At 40.3% G+C, this 21,628-nt stretch overlaps 1 protein-coding gene across 2 annotated transcripts in view; it reads right to left on the reverse strand.

Annotated features, from left to right (window-relative positions):
• sos2 (son of sevenless homolog 2 (Drosophila)) overlaps positions 1–21,628 on the reverse strand; it is a 111,654-nt gene that overhangs the window by 18,371 nt on the left and 71,655 nt on the right. For both annotated transcript variants that reach the window (XM_073039806.1, XM_073039807.1), the window contains exons 9-16: positions 16,020–16,147; positions 13,406–14,061; positions 11,830–11,911; positions 11,289–11,411; positions 9,939–10,042; positions 8,246–8,468; positions 7,001–7,120; positions 3,562–3,724 (exon numbers count right to left, since the gene is read on the reverse strand). In XM_073039806.1, coding sequence (XP_072895907.1) covers positions 3,562–3,724; positions 7,001–7,120; positions 8,246–8,468; positions 9,939–10,042; positions 11,289–11,411; positions 11,830–11,911; positions 13,406–14,061; positions 16,020–16,147 — 1,599 coding nt within the window. The remainder of the gene's footprint in view (positions 1–3,561; positions 3,725–7,000; positions 7,121–8,245; positions 8,469–9,938; positions 10,043–11,288; positions 11,412–11,829; positions 11,912–13,405; positions 14,062–16,019; positions 16,148–21,628) is intronic.

Consider the following 21,628-nt stretch of genomic DNA (forward strand, 5'->3'; position numbering starts at 1 on the left):
GATGGATGCCCCTCTATCCTGAGGCTGTGCCCCCTTGTCCTAGACTCCCCCACCCATGGGAAACATCCTTTCCACATCTACTCTGTCTAGGCCTTTCAACATTTGAAAGGTTTTAATGAGATCTCCCCTCATCCTTCTGAATTCCGTCAAGTACAGACCCAGAACCATCAAACATTCCTCATATGATAACCCTTTGATTCCTGGAATCATCCTTGTGAACCTCCTCTGAACCCTTTCCAATACCAGCACATCTTTTCTTAGATGAGGAGCCCAAAACTGTTCACAATACTCAAGGTGAGGCCTCACCAATATCATATCCCTGTTCTTACATTCTCGATCATTGAAATGAATGCCAACTTTGCATTTGCCTTCCTCACCACCGACTCAGCCTGCAAGTTCATCTTTAGGGCATTCTGCACAAGAACTTCCAAGTGCCTTTGCATCTCAGATTCTTGGATTTTCTCCTGGTTTAGAAAATAGTCTGCATATTTATTTCTACTACCAAAGTGCATGACCATGCATTTTCCAATGTTGTATTTCATTTGCCACTTCCTTGCTCATTCTCCTAATGTCCTTCTGCAGCCTACCTCTTTCCTCAACACTATCTGCCCCTCCTCCAATCTTCGTATCATCTGCAAACTTGGCAGCAAAGCCAACTATTCCATCATCTAAATCATTGATATGCAGCATAAAAAGAAGCCGCCCCAACACCAACCTCTGCAGAACACCACTAGTCACTGGCAGCCAACCATAAAGGATCTCTTCATTCCAATGTGCTGCCTCCTACCAATCAGCCAATGCTCCAACCATGTTAGTAACTTTCTTGTATTATCATGGGCTCTTAACCTGGTAAGCAGCCTCACATGTGGCACCTTGTCAAAGGCTTTCTGAAAGTCCAAATATACAACATCCACTGCATACCCTTTATCTATCTTACATGTAATCTCCTCAAAGAATTCTAACAGATTCGTCAGGCAAGATTTTCCCTTAGGGAAACCATGCTGACTTTGTCCTATCTTATCGTGTGTTACCAAGTACTCCATCACTTCTTCCTTAATAATTGACTAACATCTTTCCAACTACTGAGTTCAGGCTAAATGGTCTATAATTTCATTTCTGCTGCCTTCCTCCTTTCTTAAAGAGTAGAGTGACATCTGCAATTGTCCAGTCCTCTGGCACCTTGCCAGAGTCCAATGAGTTTTGAAAGATCAAAACTAATGTCTCCACAATCTCTACTGCTACCTCTTTCAGAACCCTAGGGTGCAGTTCATCTGGTCCAGGTGACTTATGTACCCTTGGGTCTTTCAGCTTTCAGAGCACCTTCTCCCTTGTAATGGTAACTGCACTCACTTCTCTTCCCTCACACCCTTCAACATCTAGCACACTGCTAGTGTCTTCCACCGTGAAAACTGGTGCAAAATACTCATTTAGTTCATCTGCCATCTCCTTGTCCCGTTATTATCTCTCCTGCCTAACTTTCTAGCCATTCTATACCTACTCTCATCTTTGATTTTTTTAACGTACTTGAAAAAGCTTTTATTATTCACTTTGATAATGTTTGCTAGCTTGCTTTCACATTTAATCTTTTCCTTCCTAATGATTCTTTTAGTTGTTCTCTGTAGGTTTTAAAAAGCTTCCCAATCCTCAATCTTCCTGCTAATTTTTGCTTTGTTGTATGCCCTCTCTTTTGCTTTAACTTCCCCTGTCAGTCATGGTTGTATTATTTTGCCATTTGAAGATTTCTTTGTTTTTGGAATACATCTATCCTGCACCTTCCTCATTTTTCCTAGAAACTCATGCCATTGCTGCTCTGTTGTCATCCCTGCTAGCATTTCCATCCAATCTACTTTGGCCAACTCCTCTCTCATACCACTGTAATTTCCTTTACTCCACTGAAAAACTGCTACGTCAGACTTTACTTCCTCCATATCAAATTTCAAGTTGAACTCAATCATATTGCGATCACTGCTGACCCAAGTGTTCTTTTACCTTAAGCTCCCTAATCGCCTCTGGTTCATTACATAACACCCCAACTAGTATAGCTGATCCCTTAATAGGCTAAACGACAAACTGCTCGAAAAAGCCATCTCGCAGGCATTCAACAAACTCAGTCTCTTGAGATTCATTACCAACCTGATCTTCCCAATTGACCTGCATGTTCAAATCTCCCATGACTATCCTAGCATTGCTCTTTTAACATGCTTTTTCTATTTGCCATTGTAATCTGTGGTCCACATCCCAGCCACTGTTGGGAGGCCTGTATATAACTGCCATCAGGGTCCTTTTACCCTTGCAGTTTCTTAACTCAACCCACAAGGGTTGAACATCTGCTGATCCTATCTCACATCTTTCTACTGATTTGATACCATTCTTGACCAGCAGAGCCATGCTATCCCCACTGCCTACCTTTCTATCCCTCCGATACCACGTGTAAACTTTGACATTCAGCTCCCAACCAAAACCATCCTTCAGCCATGATTCAGTGATGGCCACATCATCATACCTGACAATCTGTAATAGTGCAACTAGATTATCCACCTTATTTCTTATACTACACACATTGAAATATAACACTGAGTACTATATTTGTTACCCTTTTTGATTCTGCATCCCTAATGCACCGATAGTCACCCGGCTAGCTGCAATTTTGTCCTATCATCTGCCTGCCCTTCTTGACATTCTGACTGCATGCTATCTTTGCTATTTTGCAATCCATCCTATTTTGAGTCCCTTCACTCCAATTCCCACCCAATTTCCAATGCAGTGGGGAATTAACATTTAAAGCAATTAAAGAGAGACAAGTAATGGAAGATTTAAAGAACAATATAAATTATGCAACAAATAAAGGAATTTGCCATCTATTTACATTTCTGCCTTGCAACCATACAAATATGATTGGAGTCATGGATTTTGCAGTGGATCTTATGTGGTACAGGATACAAGAACCAGTCTTCAACTTAAATCTAGGGTATCACAACAAGTCTGAGCTCCACTGATGACTACATTTTGAGACAACCATGTGAATAATCCCAAACATACTGGCACTTACATGGGTAAATACATTTAGCACTATTCGGAAATCTGCATCAACTGAGCTGGTTGAACATAAATTCAGTGTGGATAGTCAGAGGCTTTTTCCCCAGAGCTGAAATGGCTAGCACAAGAGGGTACAGTTTTAAGGTGCTTGGAAATAGGTACAGAGGAGATGTCTGGGGTAAGTTTCTTTTTTAAACATGCAGAGAGTGATGAGTGTGTGGAATGGGCTGCCGGCGACAGTGGTGGAGGTGGATATGATAGGGTGTTTTAAGGGACTCCTGGACAGGTACATGGAGCTTAGGAAAATAGAGAGCTATGGGTAACCCTAGGTAATTTCTAAGGTACGGACATGTTCGGTATAGCTTTGTGGGCCGAAGGGCCTGTATTGCGCTGCAAGATTTCTATGCCTCTAAATTCAGTCACTTTGACTGCCTGTCAACACTGGAGTACAGGGTTCGATCTATACCAACTAATGAGCAACAAGAGTTACAAAACTAGCCAAGGCCAACAATATGCATTACTTACCTCAAAAGTATGATCCAGCCTATAAACTGGCACAGAGTTAACTGTACTGACAATCTCCAACACTCCATTAAAGTTGTTGAGCTCTTGGAATACTTGCAGGATCTCTATAACTCGACTTAAAACAGCCACTCTTTCCTCAAAATTTTCTGCCTCCACTATACATCTGAGGGAATAAATAGAAAATATCAAGTCACAAGGAGAATCTGAACTGTTACGTATTAGGAAACCTTTTAAAATTTAAGATGACCTGCAAAAATGCTTCATCCTTATTTTTTTTCACTGATGGTACTGCACTTGCAATACCAAACAATGTTCACAATATAGAAAGTCAAATGCTATGATGAAAGTAAACAGAAGAGCCTAATTAAGCCACTGGCTGAAGCACTTTACATAAAATCCTCGCATTCACAAGAGACAGTTCTTCTAAATTCAATACTTTCTAATCTAGCATTTTAATTCTGTACTCAATTCAATCTTAGTAAAATTAGGATTAATCAATTATCAATGTTATCTCTAGGTAAATTATTTGTACTATGCCAGCACACTTAAAAAAATCAGTGTTAATAAACAATACTTTGAAGATATTCATTAAAACAATTTTTTTACATACATATGTATATATACATATATATATATATCACACACACACACACACACACACACACACACACACACACACACACACACTTCCCCCCCCCCCCCCACCTTCTTCACAGGATCTACCATCCATTTCCACAACCTTATTACCATTGCCAGCTTCTCTCCTGTTAGCCAATGTTATTTGTTCATTTCTCAGCCACTACCCCTTCAAATTGATGTCCTTCAACCTCCATTAAACTGGCACAGTATAGAACTGAACCAGATTGTTCACAACACAATGTGTGACGTGGGGGAATAAATATATACAAAATAGCAAAATAACAAATTTAGCCTGTTTTTCTTTTTAATTACACCTGCAGTTACTTGTGTCTCAACTGAAAATGTACACATCACACCAATCAAACAGCTGACCCATTTGTTGGCCACATAATAAATCTGCTTTTTTAACTGACATGGTAATCTCTTGATTAGACCTGGTCATAAACCAGTGACTGTTGTTGTTACCTTGGCAGGTGCAAAGAGATTTGCTTTGGAAACTGACAAGACAAAGAGGCACCTGCTGCCAACCAGCAAACTATGGTATTTACTTCAGAAACCAAAAAGGAAATGGTTTCTACTCTCCTTTCTGGTTTTTAAAATGACGACCCTTTCTTCTGCCTTCTGTATAATCGAAATTCCTCTCCCTACAGACCACACTACTGTGGGGACATTACCATTAAGAGATAAACCATCGGGGAAATTTATTATCAGAGTACATACATGTCACCACATACAACCCTGAGACTTCTCCTGAAGGCATATTTAGCAAATTTATAGAACTGTAATTATAAACAGGATCAATGAACAACAAACTGTGCAAGTCTGCAAATATAAATAAATAGCAACAAATAACAAGAGCATGAAATAACAAGATAAACAGTCCTTAAAGTGAGACCATCGATTGTGGGAACAGCAGAAGTAGAATGAGCATAGTTATCCCCTTTTATTCAAGAGCCTGATAGTTGGGGGGCAGTAACTTCTTGAACCTGGTCGCGTGAATCCAAAAGCACCTGTACCTTCTCCCTGGCGGCAGCAGTGAGAAAAGAACATGGCCTGAGTGGTGAGGATCTTCATTCTGAGAACCCCTCTGAAATATTTGTGGGGGGAGGAAATAACCTGTACATGCATCTGTCTAAATGCACTTAAACGGAGCTGTCATATCTGCTTTAACCACATCCCCCGGCAACATCTCCCAGGCACCTCCCAGATTCTTACCTCATCTCCCCTCCAACCATTCACCACCCCCCCCACCTATCACCTGACAGCTTGCATACCTTTCCCTCCCCAAGCCTTCTTACTCTGACTCCTGCCAACTTCTTTTAAAGTCCTGATGAAAAGTCTCAGTCTGAAACACTGACTGTTTATTCCTCTCCTTAGATGCTGCCTGTACTGCCAAGTTACTCCAGCATTTTGTATGTGTTGCTCATGATGTCCAGCATCTGCAGTAACTCGTGCCCAGGCATATAACACCCTGAGTTCAAAAAAAATTTTGCTTCACTTGTCTCCTTTAAATTTTTCCCGTTTCTTCAAAGGTATGTCCTCTGGTATTTGACATTCCACCCTGGGAAAAAGTCCATCTACCCTCTCTATACCCCTCATAATTTTATGTGCTTTTTTTCAGATCACCTCTCAGCTTCTGACACTCCGGGAAAATCCACCCAATTATGTTTAACCTCTTCTGATAACGAATACATTCCATTCTAGGCAACAACCTGGTGTAACATTCCAGCACCCTCTAGAAGTCTTGACCCTCTTCCTGTAGTGTGGCAAGAAATACTCCAAATGAGGACAACTGAAGTTTTATACAGCTCTACAATAAGCTTCCTAAGATGTCGTAAGCACATCCACTTGTTTTCCCATTCTCGTGGAATTGCACCCCACAGCCCTCTCTACAACAATGCTCCTAGTAATGCTACTACTTACTGCATTTTCCTCCTGCATTTGACCTCCCAAAATGCATCACCACACTTACCCAGATTAAAATCCACCCCCACTTCTCCACCTAAACTTCTAATTGCTCTTATATCTTGCTGTATCCTTTGACAATCTTCCTCACTATCCACAACTATGACTAAACTTGCAGGTATGTTCTATAGGACTGGATGTTAATATCCCTCATTTGCACTCCTGAGACATGTTGCCTAGACTCTGCGGGGTAGCCAAGTGAGTGGTGGCATCTTCTGGGTTATCAAGTGGGCGCCCTCTTTCCTGGAGTAGCCTTGATGTTGATGTGGCTACAAATCCTCTGCAGCCTACTTCGACCGGTCGCACCCAGCCACGTTGCTGCACATCGGCTGCAAGCTCAGCGTACCTCAGCTTCTTGGGCTCGTAGGCCTTCTCCACTGCATCCTCCCAGGGCACTGTAAGCTCGATGATGTAAACAAGATGGAGTGAGGCTGACCACAGCACAAGTTCTGGTCTGAGGTTGGTTTCCGCAATTTCAGTTGGGAAGCAGAACCTCTGGCCAAAGTCTGCCACCATCTTCCAATGACGTGCCCCGGCTAGCCGCCCGGTGTCTGGTCTTGATGTGGCGAGTCTGGCTTGACATACACCTTCCCAGACAAATGCTGTTAACGGCCAGTGGGATGAAAGGTGAGGGAGAGTGTTGATGCTCGTCCGCCGACTTTCCAGCACTGCTGCAAGACACCGTAGCACCAGATTGTGCCGCCAGGTGTATCAGCCTTGAGTGAGGCTGGTCTTGCAGCCCACCAGGATGTGTTTAACATTGGCAAAGCACCTACGGTAGATTTTCAACCACATCATTTACATATTTAATCAAAGTCATATCACGTGAACTTACTTTTCAAACCACAGTGTAAGATTTGTTGTGTGACGAATCATTTTCAATAAATTAGGAGAATTCACCTCTTTGTTTTCCTTTGTCCAGACACTTCCTACAAGTTCAGATGGCTGAACAGCCCTATAAAATGACAAGTAGATTTTTTTTTTAAAAACCCCACAAATACCCCAAGAACAAAGAATTGAAGGGAGTTCAACAGTTCACACCAAACTCCTAAGATTTATATCACTGGCATTTTGAGAATTAATAGCCTTAATAAGTTTGTATATTAGCACTTATGTTTATTAATAGCTCTTAACATGTGCAACTAAAATGCACATCATTACAACATGTTTGTAATTGCAGCATGGAATAAAAACTTTTATTTAATATTTTAGGTCATTTTCATAATTCAAATTATACATGTGTACAGTAAATGTTGCAACTCACTTACTCGACTGCAAAGTAGACCTGCACTGGTACTCTGCTGACTGCCGATTCATTAAAGTTCACCTGTGTCCCATTCTGAACATGCACAGGTATGCACAAATCCCTTCCACCTTCACTGTTATACTCTCTGATATCATATGGGAATATGGTCCCAAGGAAGCTGCTATGAAGGCCTAATCCCCACTGATGTTCCACCAGCAACAATTATCGCCCTGGCTCAGTGTGGAGAGGCTGCCCGTGAGGTTGGAACAAGCAGTGTTCCAGCACCTGGATGTGGGACGTGGGGCTGCACCATGACTGGCACACTGAGTGCAACCACTGCTATATATTTTTAATAAATATTGCTTTTTGTGCTCAACTGAAGTATTTATAATTCAAACATTTACATTTTATGTATCTTGATGTTAATTGTGGTGGAAGATACACAGCTTGAAAATTTGTAATTACGTGTCTTGGTAAAAACAATATAGTTCAATGATCGAACTAAAAAGATACACAATTAGGCATAGACTGGCAAAGTGCACAGACATAATAAGTGTGTTATAAAGCAGGTCACCTGTCATCACCTGAAGGCCACCCCCACCTCAATTTTACTGCATATTCAAAAATCTCCAAAAAAAAAGTAACTTGTAGACTACATTTTATACAGCTTTAACAAAATGTGCTCATTTATTATTGTAGAGCAAATTATTTTAAATGATTTTGGATACAGGTTAGAAGTATTCATATTTTGGATTTCTAATTGCAACAACTTAAAAGCTGAGAAGTGTTAAACCTTACGTCCGAGTCCACTTGCTAAATAAACTATTATTTTACCTGTAAAGGTCAGATTCTAAGAGTGTGAGCTGCCGTGCTATTTCAATTGGATGAAGTGTCATGAGATCGAACATCTCGATCTGTCCAGGTCGACTGATATGCCATTCAATTTGAGGCGGTGGGTTCTCAAAGGTGATAGCATGGCTGATCCCATTTACTTGAGTTTGTCTCTTGCGATTAATAATTTTTGTAATTGATTCTACCCACTTCTTCATGGCTTTTCCTACAAAGATAAATTGGCTGTGTTACTCTCAGGTCATAGAACTTTTCAAATAATTTCACTGTTATACAACTTAGCCATGGTTAAACACTATCTACAAAGTTTAAACATTCATTAATTCTTAAAGTGTCAAGGATGTAGTTTCTTGTCCTGGTAAGTTAGACCAGCAACGGGGGAATCCAGACAACATTTTCTGTCATCTCAGGTTAACGTCTTATTCAACACCTTATTCATGAGAGTCATGAATAGAATTGAGTCATGAGAGTCAAATTATGTTTCTCACAATAATAGAGTCAATATCTAAATTTGTAACTCCACAGCTGGACTTGATTTTTGAACAAAAGCATAACTACACATAAAACAGCCAGAAACATGCACTTTGTGAAGAAGTATACAATGAAAGAACTGCATAACTAAAGTTAAAAATAATGACATTAGCAGGATAAACAATGATAAGCTGGCACAACTTGAGGAAATGGATGTTTCAATATTCCTCATTTTCAACTGAATGTTCAAAATGCGCAATCTGTAATTTGAGCAAATACCGTAGATTCCGGATTTTAAGCCGCTACTTTTTTCCCACATTTTGAACAGCTTTGAACTTTGCGGCCTTTAATACGGAGCGGCTAATGCATTATTTTTTTTCATGCCGCCGAAAACATTTTGCCTCGTAACAGTAGACCAATAAAATTGATGAGTAGTTCACAGAGGTCCAATGAAATTGTACGATAAATCAAGCGCACTTTCACAATTAAATTATTGTAAATCAGTCATTTGTACTCACCCTCATCAACATGGAAAACACTCGAAGAAAAGCATTGTGCTGCCTTTATGGCAGTTATTTAGTTTATAATATTTTCGCTTAGTAATTCATTTTCTAGTTAAAGTTAGAAGAGTTTTAACTATATTTGTTTTCTGTACTACATCCCGGGATGCTATGACGTCACACCCGGTTTCGCCGCGTCTTGTGGGATACCAGTTTGCGATAAACGGGAAGGAGGGGGTCGAGCGGCGGAGCGAAAACGCTGCTTTTAAGTTAAAGGCGATCAATAACTTTTCCTGGTAGGCTGCAGTATATATATTTTTTACCAGTCGTTAGGAGATATTGGAATGTTGTTCAGTAAAGAAGTATACGCAACGTATATTTAAAAGTAGCCGCGTTACGGGCACGGTTCGAAAAAAAGCATTTGCAATATGTATTTGTTTTTGTTACCATATGGATTTAATTAAAAGTTAAAAAATCCTCACGTGTAATATCTTTCTGTGTAAATATCTCATATTACAACGTGGGACACCTGCGGCCGAAAATCCGGTGCGGCCTAAAATCCGGTGCGGCCTTTACAAGTAAAAAATTGATTTTATTTCTAAAATTAGAGCCAGCGGCTTTTAATCAGGTGTGCTCTGTAGTCCGGAATCTACGGTAGTAATCAACTTCTGACCTGACAAACTTGGATCTTCTGCAAAATTACATACCTCGCACGCTTGAAATAAATGCTTCTAACCTATTAAGAAGCATGTTGTCTCTCTCAAAGTCATAGAAATGATGTTCTACCCAATGTCGAAAAACATTTAGCACCCTAAAAAGAAAAGAATTTTTAAAACTAAAGCACAAGAACATTTTATTGTGGTCTAATTTTATCAATTACAACTTTCAGGTTTCATATCAACAGCAATAGTGCAAATCAAACTTGAGAGAACCGTAGAGAATGAGATTTATAGTGAAAATTGACCTCTGGGCAGTTTTTAAAGTGGCTGAATCCACTTGGTTCACCCCTTTGGAGTAGCTGTTCCAAAATTCACTTGCTTCATACTTTAAAGTCAAAGTTGTGTGAGCACAAGTATTTACAAATAATAAATACAATTTCATTGCAGATTAGAAAACCATATATTTCCTTAAAAGTCTTGTAAATTATATAATAAAGAGAATTCTGAAAAAATGCACTGGGATCACTGCAGACTACCAATATTGTGTAATTAAAATATTACTTACTGCCCGTTACTCTGCTGGCATTTAGGGCAGCAATGAAGGTCCTCCATCTCTGTCTGGAAAGAAGGATTCTTCACTGCTGTTTCTGTAACAATTGTATTCTGACCAGTCAGGGTTGTAGCCCTGAGCTGAACCCCAAACCCGAAGGACCTGTGGACCACTCTTAGTCTGGCCTCTACCCTTTGACCTGTTTGGCACGGGTGACCCTACCAAGAGTCAAAGCACAGGGCCCTGACTCCAGTCAACATAGCTCTCCAGGTCATTGAGGCACGCAAGCCTCCAAACCCTACGACAAGGTTGTGGTCGTCTTAGAGGAATTAAAAATATTACTCATGAATAATTTTGAAAATGCTTTTCAATTTACAATTTGCTCTCGTATATTTCCACGGGGAAGAAAGGCTTTTCTCCCCACTTCAATGCTTGCTCGTTGTACACTTTATCTGGAACATTTCTCTGCAATAAAGACTTTGATTTAAATGAAAATTAGAGAACTGTGAGAGATTAAACACGTTATTTGTTAAAGCTAAATGTGTAAGTACGAAACCTGAAATAACACTGCCCATTTTCCCAGCCAGGTGCACCTAACTGGTTGCCAAGGAATGAAATTTTTACGAATTTTTCTTTTGAACGTCGCAGGAAAATTTTAGGTAAAATTTAGATATGCTACAAAGAATCATATCTCACCTTAACATTACAAGTGCCAACTTAAACAAAGTCTGTAGCAAACTACATGAGCAGAATAAAGTTTGATTGGTTACGACAATAGTCGACACCCTAACTGGGCAGCTAACAATGGTGTCAACTTGAAAAAAATTGTTTTGAAAGTATAAACACACCTGAGTTGCACTGGCTGGATATACTCCTTACGAAACCGTTTCAACTCTGCACTGACTGGCTGCTCACCCTTTTCCCTGGCGAGCCTATCCGCCTCAGTGGGCTCTGGGTCAGGTATTTCAAACCTGTATAAAAGTCAAGATTCCACAGTTCAACAGAAAATATATAATACAAAATAAAACGCAGAATGAGTTGATTGGGTGAGACTACAACTAGAGGTCATGGGTTAAGGATGAAAAGTGAAATGTTTAAGGAAGACAGGAGGGGGATCTTCTTCATTCAGTGGGCTGAGAGAGTTTGGAACGAGCTGCCAATGCAAGTGATGGATATGGAGTCAATTTCAACATTTAAGATAAGTTTGGATAGGTACATGGATGGGAGGAGTATAGAGGGCTACGGTCCAGGTGCAGGTTGATGGGATTAGGCAGATTACTGACTAGATCGGTACTAATCAAATGGGCCAAATGGCCTGTTTCTGTGCTGGAGTGTCCTATATTCCAAGTATGCTTTTATAGAATTTAGTTAAAACTTTTGCTTATTTACCTTTCTATTAACAAGCTCAGTAACTCTTGTGGCTTGCAGAATGAACGATATGTCGTCAGAAAAGTGCGCACAAAATTAGGATCTGTAAGAAAAAAAAAATCAAATTACCAGTATTCTAACGTTCAGTTTGCAGTGTGTGTCCAAACCTTTTAGAACAAAATAGTGACTCATTACAATCAGATGCCATTTTCAGAGAACCTGGTGTTGCAGTGTATAAACTGGTGAAAGCAGAATACAAGTGTACCAAAACGATCTAAAAGCCTAACTTAAGTGTCTTTCCACACAAGGATGTCAACATCCATTTTGTTTGGGGGAGGGGGAGAGTGGCGTGCAGAGTGTCAGCTCCTTGCAGGTGAGAGCATAATAATCCATATTCAGACAGTTAAATGAACAAAATACATGTCACTAATAAAATATTGCAAAATCAACAAGTACAACTGTCCAAGATGGAGCGCTCTTCCAAGAACCAGTGCATACTTACAACAGCACCTGAAGTCAAAACTACACCTGATGATAAAGATATTATGAATTTTACAACTCCCAGAGGGGAGCTCCTGAGCCACACCAGGTAACATTCAGCACAGAGCTGACCACTGACACACATTGTCATCCTACAGGACACAAGGCTACCATTTTGTACTTGAGCAAGAAAAAGCAGGGGGTCAAACTGGGATTGAGGAAGTGATGATGTAGCTAAAGCTGATGAACAGGAATGTAGGCATGCATTACAATAATATGCATCCGTATAGGAGTAGCTCCTGCCATTGACACTGAGCGATCCTTATGTAAGTTTTCTGGAAGGATTAATGGCAAATACTGTCTTTTTACCAGTGACCACAAACTCTAGCCCAGTTTCCTCCCCACCCCCCGTGTTTTTCCTGAATTATTTGCGCTTCCTGACTTATACCTCCTTTTGCCCACCATACTGTTACCTGCTCCAGATTATAATAGAAAAAAAATTCTATTATTTTGACAGATGTGCAGATTCCATTTCAGTTTTACATAACTTGAAAAATATTTTCAATGATGCTTTCAAGAATCAAGATGTATTTAACATATTAAAAAAAACTCACCTTAGAGATTAAAATATTCATCAACTTAGATAAAGAGGATTACCCAAGTAAAACTCACATGGCAAAGTTTATTACAGAAAAAAACATTTCCAGTTTGGTTTCCCTCTTCAGAGAACAATAATGTCTTATTTAGGAACTGAACACATGTTTGCCCAGAAATTCATCCCAGATGAGTAATGCAAAATGCCTTCAAATGAAAGAGCAGCAGGTTGTATCTCATCTCTGGCTTCACTGGAAATACATTTCACAGGCAGGATACAACGTACTATCGTCAATACTCAGCTCCTTTACTTCCACCAACCCATAATGAACTGAGACATAATTCTTCTCTATCTCATGTTCATTTAGTTTGTTGTACAATTCCCAAGGTTAGAACACCAAGTTAGACTACATACGGAACAGAAACTAAAATGAATGGTACATCTGTGGATTAATTAACTAGAATTTTTTAAAAATGGAAAATCCCATTAATCCATCAACACGATCAACCGCACTACATTTACCTGCATACATGTGGTATGTCAGTCTCTCAATCAATTTTAATACCGTTCCTCCCTTTATGACTGGTATTCCAGATTTAGTTTGGACATTTTCTTCAAACACTATATTCTCTTCAGAATCTTCTTCTGCAAAGTTATAAACTTCTGGACTTGGCAGTCTGAGTGGCTGTTCCTTCTCCTCGCACAGAAGAACTGTATCTAACATGCGTTCCAGGGTACTCCGGTATTGAAGTGAAATCAAAGCTGCCATCCAATTGTTTTTGTCTTCAGCAGATTTGGCAGCAAATATTATACTGTTCTCATCCTTGGAAAGAATTTCAAATGCATGCTTGTATTCAAAAGTGTCGTCTTTATCAATAATTTGCACTTTTCGCATCAGAAATTTTTCCTTGAGTCTGTACTCAACATTGCTACAGCCAGGTAGTCTGGACTGCCCGTGATTGATTTTGCAACTGATCATTAAGCCATCAAAAAGGAAAATATGTCGCTCATGCTTTGCCCCAATTCGTGTTAGTGTTCCTTCCATTATAAATTCATTACAGCACTGTCCGATATCCTTCCCCTCCCATCCATCAATATTCTTTTGAATTTCATTCATTTTCTTGATAGCAAGATGTTTACTTCTCATCTGATGGTTGTAGAGGCGAGGTAAACGTTCTCTGAGAAACAAAAAAAATATTAGATTTTGGTGTACAACAATTTGACCACAAAGATAATATGCTTAGTTAGGCACAATGCTTTTTACGTTTAATGATACTTACACAAAAAAAGCGGGGGAATTTACATAAGCTGCTTAAAAATTACAAGAAATCAGTCAACAAAACTTCCTTTCAACTTGCAGGTGTATGCACTAACTTGAATCTGGTCTCTTGGTTACATAACTATCAAGCATTCTTAGCAGTAGATATGGTTCAGAACAAAGTAAAACACATTGTATTCTACACCAATCTCACCCTCCAGCACCAAATTATTTCAAAGAGAATAAATCATTCCTTGATCTTGGCAAAGTTACTGATTTACTTACAACTTGTGATAATCAATCCACACTTAAAAATGCATCCTGTACCAAGCATCTTTAAATAATCAGAAACTCAATTAACCGGACTATATAGAAATGCTGGTTCTCAAATCTAACTACATTTGCTACACTCAGATCAAAGCACTGAAGAAGAATTCCTTCCTTTTAATTTTTATAATCAAAACTGGGTAGAAGTACAGTCGACCCTCCTTATCCGCGGGGGATTGGTTCCGAGACCCCCCCGCGGATACCAAAAAATGCGGATGCTCAAGTCCCTTATTTAACCTGTCTCAATGCGGTGGTCTTTAGGACCCAGCGGAACCCTGGACCTTATTTAACCTGTTTCAGTGCGGTGGACATTAGAACCTGGCGGTGCAGCTCTGAATCTGCAGTGTTTATGTTCATGAAAATAATGACAATCACGATTGAAAATAAAGTAGAAGTAATAAAGTGATCAGAAAGAGGTGAAACGCCATCGGTCATTGGAAAAACGCTAGACAACAGTCGGTCAACAATTGGAACAATTTTAATGGAGCATGTGAAAGGCCCTGCCCCGATGATAGCTACAATTATTACTAAGCAATGCAGTGGTTTAATTACTGAAATACATACGTTTAAGTGTCTTATATGTATAGAAAGGTAAAATATATACTATATACTAAGACAAACGTTTGACTAACTGATGCTAAATAATACCAGTACCTGTTCCGACTTCAAATCTGACTTAAAGACGGACTCAGGAACGGTACTCGTTCATAACCTGGGGACTGCTTGTACTTTAAACTCATCTCTAGATTACTTATAATACCCAATACAATGTAAATACTATGTAAATAGTTGTTATACTGTATCGTTTAGGGAATAATGACAAGAAAAAATAGTCTGTACATGCTCAAACAACGAGTGCTGGAGAAAGAACTTCTGGGTTTTCCCGATTCGCTGTTGGTTGAATCTGCGGATAAGGAGGGCTGACTGTAATAGCCAGAGAACACTTAGCCCTCAGAAGCATCCTAATTGCAATAGTGTTCGGTCTGTTTGCTTACTAGGCCTCTCTCATCTCAATCCATTACTTTTCAGTACTCCACTCAAAAAACTGGTATTTCCCGACAAGATAAAAACTAATTAGTAGCCATGGTGCAAGAACTGTTATTCAATGTCATGCTGATTTCAATTCAATTTGCTAGAAAGATGCTCTAAGACACTGAGGCAAATGGTAATGTTTAAAATGGTGCATGAAAGTAGATTATCGTTTCTCACCTTGCCCCCAAATAATGAGTAATAAAATGTTTCAAGAGAGCAGCTGGTCAGACCAACATCCAGTAGTATTTAACTATTCTCCCAGGTGATTTACAACCATTACAGGTTACTGGGCAATGACTAAACTTCAAAAGCTGTTAAAAACTTCACCCCAAGTGTACTTCAGGGTAAAAAGATATTTGTTACTATGCAATTTGCAACACACACACACACACAAAATAAAGATGTATTTACCCAGCCAACAAATTATTTTGGATTTCTGGTCAGTCTGACAAAAGGTAAAAGAAAGGTATCAACTACCTATGGCAACACCAAGGAAAACATTAAAACATTTTTACTTACCCCGCCCTGCGTTTAGGTAGATGTTTATTGCAGATACGTTCCATACTGCATTGGAGATTCAACAAGGTAGTAATGGCTTGTTTCAAACACTCCCTGTCTTCTCCATCTTTACTTTTCTCTTGGAGTTGCTGTAATTTTTATAATTTTAAAGAAAAATATACAATTAGCACAAGAGTAAGCTCAGGTGAAAACCAACAAGGAAATACTCCTCTCAGGGCAATTGAACATAACCGTAACATAGTGATACCATAACTTTTACCTGTTTCACTATAAAAAGGGCAAGTCTTTTGGATGACTATAAATTCGTATGAAAGGATGGCAGGAAAAGACTTGAAAATCCATTATAATGTCAGTGAAACCTAGTCTCAGCTTCACTTGTAAACACATTCGTTCAGATGCTGAAAGAACTGGACAGAATGGATATTCACAAATACTGAACAGCCCTAGTATAACAGTTCCTGTTTTTTAAAATGTATTTTATACCTTAATCTACGCTACACAGGTATTTCCATAAGCAATTCGCACTAATCACCACTACAGTTTAGCAATACTATGATCACTTTACAACAAAAGGGACAGCATTCTTTAATTGTGCGTTCCTGCTTCCTGTTAAAATTGTGTACAATTTGTAATCATGTTTTTAATGAACTGTTTGCTTGTGATACTGCTGCAACTAAGATTTCAATTACACCCGTGCGTACATTTACTCATGCATGCAATTCTACTTTGATTTGGAGGACCTTAATTATAATAACTCTTTATCAAAATCAGAAGAGCATAAAACTGAAAGCAACACACAGAAATTGCCAGAAAAACTCAGCAAGCCAGGCAGCATCTATGAAAAAAAGCACAACTGACGTTTCAGGCAGAGACCCTTCAGCAGGACTGTTGGAAAAAAAAGATGGGGAGTAGATTTAGAAGGTGGGGGAGGAGAGAACAAAGTGATAGGTGAAACCGGGATGGGGAGGGATGAAGTAAACAGCTGGGAAGTTGATTAGTGGAAGAGATACAGGGGTGGAGAAGGAGAAGTTTGATAGGAGAGGACAGAAGGCCATGGAAGAAAGAAAAGGGGAGAGGAATACCAGAGGGAGGCAATGGGCAGGCAAGGAGATAAAGTGAGAGAACGGTGGAGTGGGGGTGGGGCATTACCAGAAGTTAGAGAAATCAATGCTCATGCCATTAAGTTGGAGGCCACCCAGATGGAATACAAGGTGTTGTTCCTCCAACCTGAGTGTGGCCTCACCGTGACAGTTCAGCTTGCCATGGATTGACATATCGGAATGGGAAGCAAAATTAAAGCACATGTTATAAATTAATTTCAAAACTGACAGGTAAATATGGAAGCAAAACACAAAAATTATTAGAATGAATGACCAGTACAATTTTTACTTTATGACCCCCTTAATCAAAGTAGTCTATCTCATCCTGTTGATGTAGGTGTTAACACGGGTGTTTTTCATTGTTAACGTGAGCCTATTATAGTGGAATCCAGACCACTGAGCAATGTGGTCTGAATTACCAAGATAAACGTTGCCTGTTCCAATAATCCTTTGGCACTTGAGTCTCCTTTACGCTCCTCATCTTGTCTATCCAACTTACCCTTCAATAAAAATTCCCATTCTTCAGGGCACATCAAAATATAATAATTTTCTCAGAGCTTTCTGTCATCTATATCTTATGATTTTTCATCTTCACTAATATCAACCTTCGCAAATTCGTTCTGCTTTCTCTCCTCACAAACTTCCCTTTATTTTCTTTCTCTCGCACAAACTTGCCCAACCGTATTCCATAACCATTCCCTTGACCTCTCCATCTCACATGACCTTATGGCTTCCATTTCCTCAACCACAGATGGGACCAGGTCTGATTGGAACACCAGCCAAAACACATCCAGCTCCCAATCACATTTCCTTCTTGTCCATCCAGGGGGGAAAAGTCTCCAATTCATACTTGGAAAATCACAACCGGATCCTCGATACAGAGTTCCTGACAACTACACCTGCAAGAAGTGCACAAGCTGCAGTTTCTAACCAACCATGATAAGGACTTGGAGCAGTAACTGGATGAACTCCAGATCATTCAGGAGGCTGGGGGGTGATCAACAAGGACATATAGGAAGGCAGTTACACCCAAGTTGCAGGACACAGATAACCGGGTGACTGTCAGGAGGGGAAAGGGGATAGGCAGCCGGTGCAGAGTACCCCTGTGGCTATTCCCCTCAATCCCTCAATGACAGGTATATTGCTTTGGATACTGTTTGGGGGGTGGGGGGGGGGGGGGGAGAGAATGGCATAGCAGCAAAAAGCCAGAACAATCAGGTGTCTGGCTCTGCGGCTCAGAATGGAAAGGGGGAGAAGAGGCGATATGTAATGATAGGAGATTCAATGGTTAGGGGAACAAACAGGGGGTTCTAGGCAAAGGAATGAGATTCCTGAATAGTATGTTGCCCCACTCCCAATGCCAGGATCAGGGACATCTCAGATCAAGTCCAAAGTTATCTTAAGTGGGAAGGTGAGCAGCTAGCAGTCGTGGCCCATGTTGGTACCAATGACATGGGCTGGAATGGTGATGAGGTCCTGCATTGAGAGTTCAAAGAGTTGGGTGCTAAGTTAAAGGACAGGACCTACACAGTTGTGATCTCGGGATTGCTACTGGTGCCATGTGCTGTGACAATATGTTGAGGTGAGTTTAACAGTTGTCATTCGTTCATTAGCAGAGCTAACGTTATTTAAACTAGCTGGCTAGCTGCCAAGGAGCTACTCTATTGATGTCCTACGTGATGAGGCCAAACTCCCTGTAGACTTGCTTAAAGATGTAATAGAATAAAAAATGACTCCATGACAATATAGTCATATTTTAATGTACATATACATTTTCTGCATATACCCAACTTGGTTTACAGATTAGACAAAATCACTAAACAAAGTACAGTCGGCCCTCCTTATCTGTGAGGGATTGGTTCCGGGGCCCCTCGCGGATACCAAAATTCACAGATGCTCAAGTCCCTTATTCAACCTGTCTCAATCTGGTGGACCTTAGGACCCAGCGGAACCCCAGACTTTATTTAACCTGTCTCAGTGCGGTGGACATTAGGACCCGGTGCCAGAGCTCTGAATGCGCAGTGTTTCTGTTCACGAAAATAATCACCATCACGATTGAAAATAAAGTGGAAATAATAAAGCGATCGGAAAGATGTGAAACGCCATCGGTCATTGGAAAAGCGTTAGGCTACGTCGGTCAATGATCGGAACAATTTTAAAGGATAAAGTGAGAAAGGCTCTGCCCTGATGAAAGCTACAATTATTACTAAGCAACACAGTGGTTTAATTATTGGGTTTTTGATCCTCCACATCAACTTGGCACGGATGGACTGCACATACGTTCTTAAGTGTTTTATATGCATAGAAAGGTAAACTATATACTATATACTAAGACAAACGTTTGACTAACTGACGCTAAATAATACCGGATGTGCCTATTCCGACTTACTTAGTAAGAGAACTCCCAATTTTTTTTTTATCCCGATGCACGATAACCCACGCACATCCTCCCGCATACTTTAAATCATCTCTAGATTACTTATAATACCTAATACAATGTAAATGCTATGTAAAATGGTTGTTATACTGCATTGTTTAGAGAATAATGACAAGAAAAAAAGTCTGCACATGCTCAAACAAGTGCTGGAAGAGCACTTCCGGGTTTTCGCGATTCGCAGTTGGTTGAATTCGCGCAGGCGAAATCCGCAGATAAGGAGGGACAACTGTATTACATACACCCTTGAAGGTTGACTGGGGCGGGGGGGGGATATGGGGTTGCGGAGGGGTGGGGGTGCTACCTCCCTGAAATGAGTTTTTGCAGGGTGGGACGTCTGCAAGATCCCACATTGGAAGTTAGTGAATATTCAGTCGCTTGGCAATCAGGATGAGGCATTACGTTGTATTGGACATTGGCTTCATGGGAGAAGCCACAGGGATCGGTGTTGGGTCCATTGATGTTTGTCAGCTATATCAATGATCTGAATGATAATACCAGGCACCAGAGCAGATTGCAGCAACTGAATTCTATGTTTAGACGGAGATTTAAGTGCTGGGCCAAATCAAAAAGGGCAGCTACAGGCGAATCTAGGTGGTGGGATCCTGGCCCCAGGGCGTAAAGGCAGTTGAACACAATGTTTGTACGATGATTTAGGCACCGGGCCAGATTGAAAAGGTCATGGAGTCAGGCCACAGGCAAGGGACAGACTGATTCAGATTGCTGCTCTGCACTGAACTAGGGTACTCTCTTTGCAGACTCAAATTCAGAATGCTATTTGCTTGCTATTACTGTTTGAATGATGTGTTTTTCTTTCCCCTCTCTGCACATTGGGTGTTCGACTGTCCTTTTTTTAAAATTTGGGTCCTTTTAGGATTCTTTGTTTCATGGCTGCCTGTTAGGAAGTGAATTTCAAGGTTGTATCATTTATACAGACTGTGATAATAAATGTACTTTGAACTTTGATAATATGGTAAACTGGATCAGCAAATTTGTGGATGACACCAAGGGAGTGTAGTAAATAGAGAGGAAGGCCAAAGCTTGTAGTGGGATCTGGACCAGCTGGAATTTCACACGGATAAGCACAAGGTGTTACACTTTGGAAGGACAAACCAGGGTAGGACTTGCAGGGTGACGGGTCGGCCACTGAGAAATGTGGCAGAACATGGGAATCTGGAAATACAGATTCATAATTCCATGTAAGTAGTGTCAAAATGTAGACAGGGTCGTAGAAAGCTTTTGGCACATTGGCCTTCATAAATCAAAGCAAAGAGTACAGGAGTCGGGACATTACGCTGAAGTTGTTCAAGACGTTGATGAATGTTGTGTGTAGTTCTGGTCACTTACCTACTGGAAAGCTATCAATAAAATTTAAAGAGTGCAGAGAAAACTTACAAGGGTGATGCCAGGACTTGACGACCTGAATTACGACCTGAAGTAGGTTCGGACGTTATTCCCTGGAGCATACGAGACTGACAGATTTGATATAGGTGTGCAAAATTATGAGGAGTATAGATAGGGTAAATGCAAGCAGGCTTTTTCCACTGAAGTTGGGTAAGACTAGAACTAGAAGTCATGAGTAAGGGTGCAAAGTAAACTCTTTAAAAGGAACTTCTTCACTCAGAAGACGGCGAGAGTGTGGAATGAGACGCCAGAGAAGTGATGGTTTTGTGTTTGATTTCAACATTTATGAGAAATTTAGCTAGCTACATGGATGAGAGCGGAATGGAGCTATAGTCCAGGTGCGGGTTGATGAGGGCAGATTAATAGTTTGGCAGACTAGATGGGCTGAAGGGTGTTACTGTGCTGTCGTGTTCTATGACTCTATGTATCCTTTGTGACCTCACCACTGACATCATTACAATCTCTCCCTCTGAACTGAAGTAAAAAGAATTTATGACTGAGCTTCAATGAATAGAGTTAGGTGCCATGCTTCTTTACATTATCCAACTTGAGCCCTGCTCCAACCCATGTACTGCTGAAATCTATATCTTTGTCACCACAAAACTCCGATTTCAAACCTCCGCTGCCTTGCAGCTATATCCGCTCATGGGAAAAGCTTCGGGAGTAAACCC

This window comes from Hemitrygon akajei, chromosome 3 (genome assembly GCF_048418815.1).
Source record: "Hemitrygon akajei chromosome 3, sHemAka1.3, whole genome shotgun sequence".
In the NCBI taxonomy this organism is placed as follows: Eukaryota; Metazoa; Chordata; class Chondrichthyes; order Myliobatiformes; family Dasyatidae; genus Hemitrygon; species Hemitrygon akajei.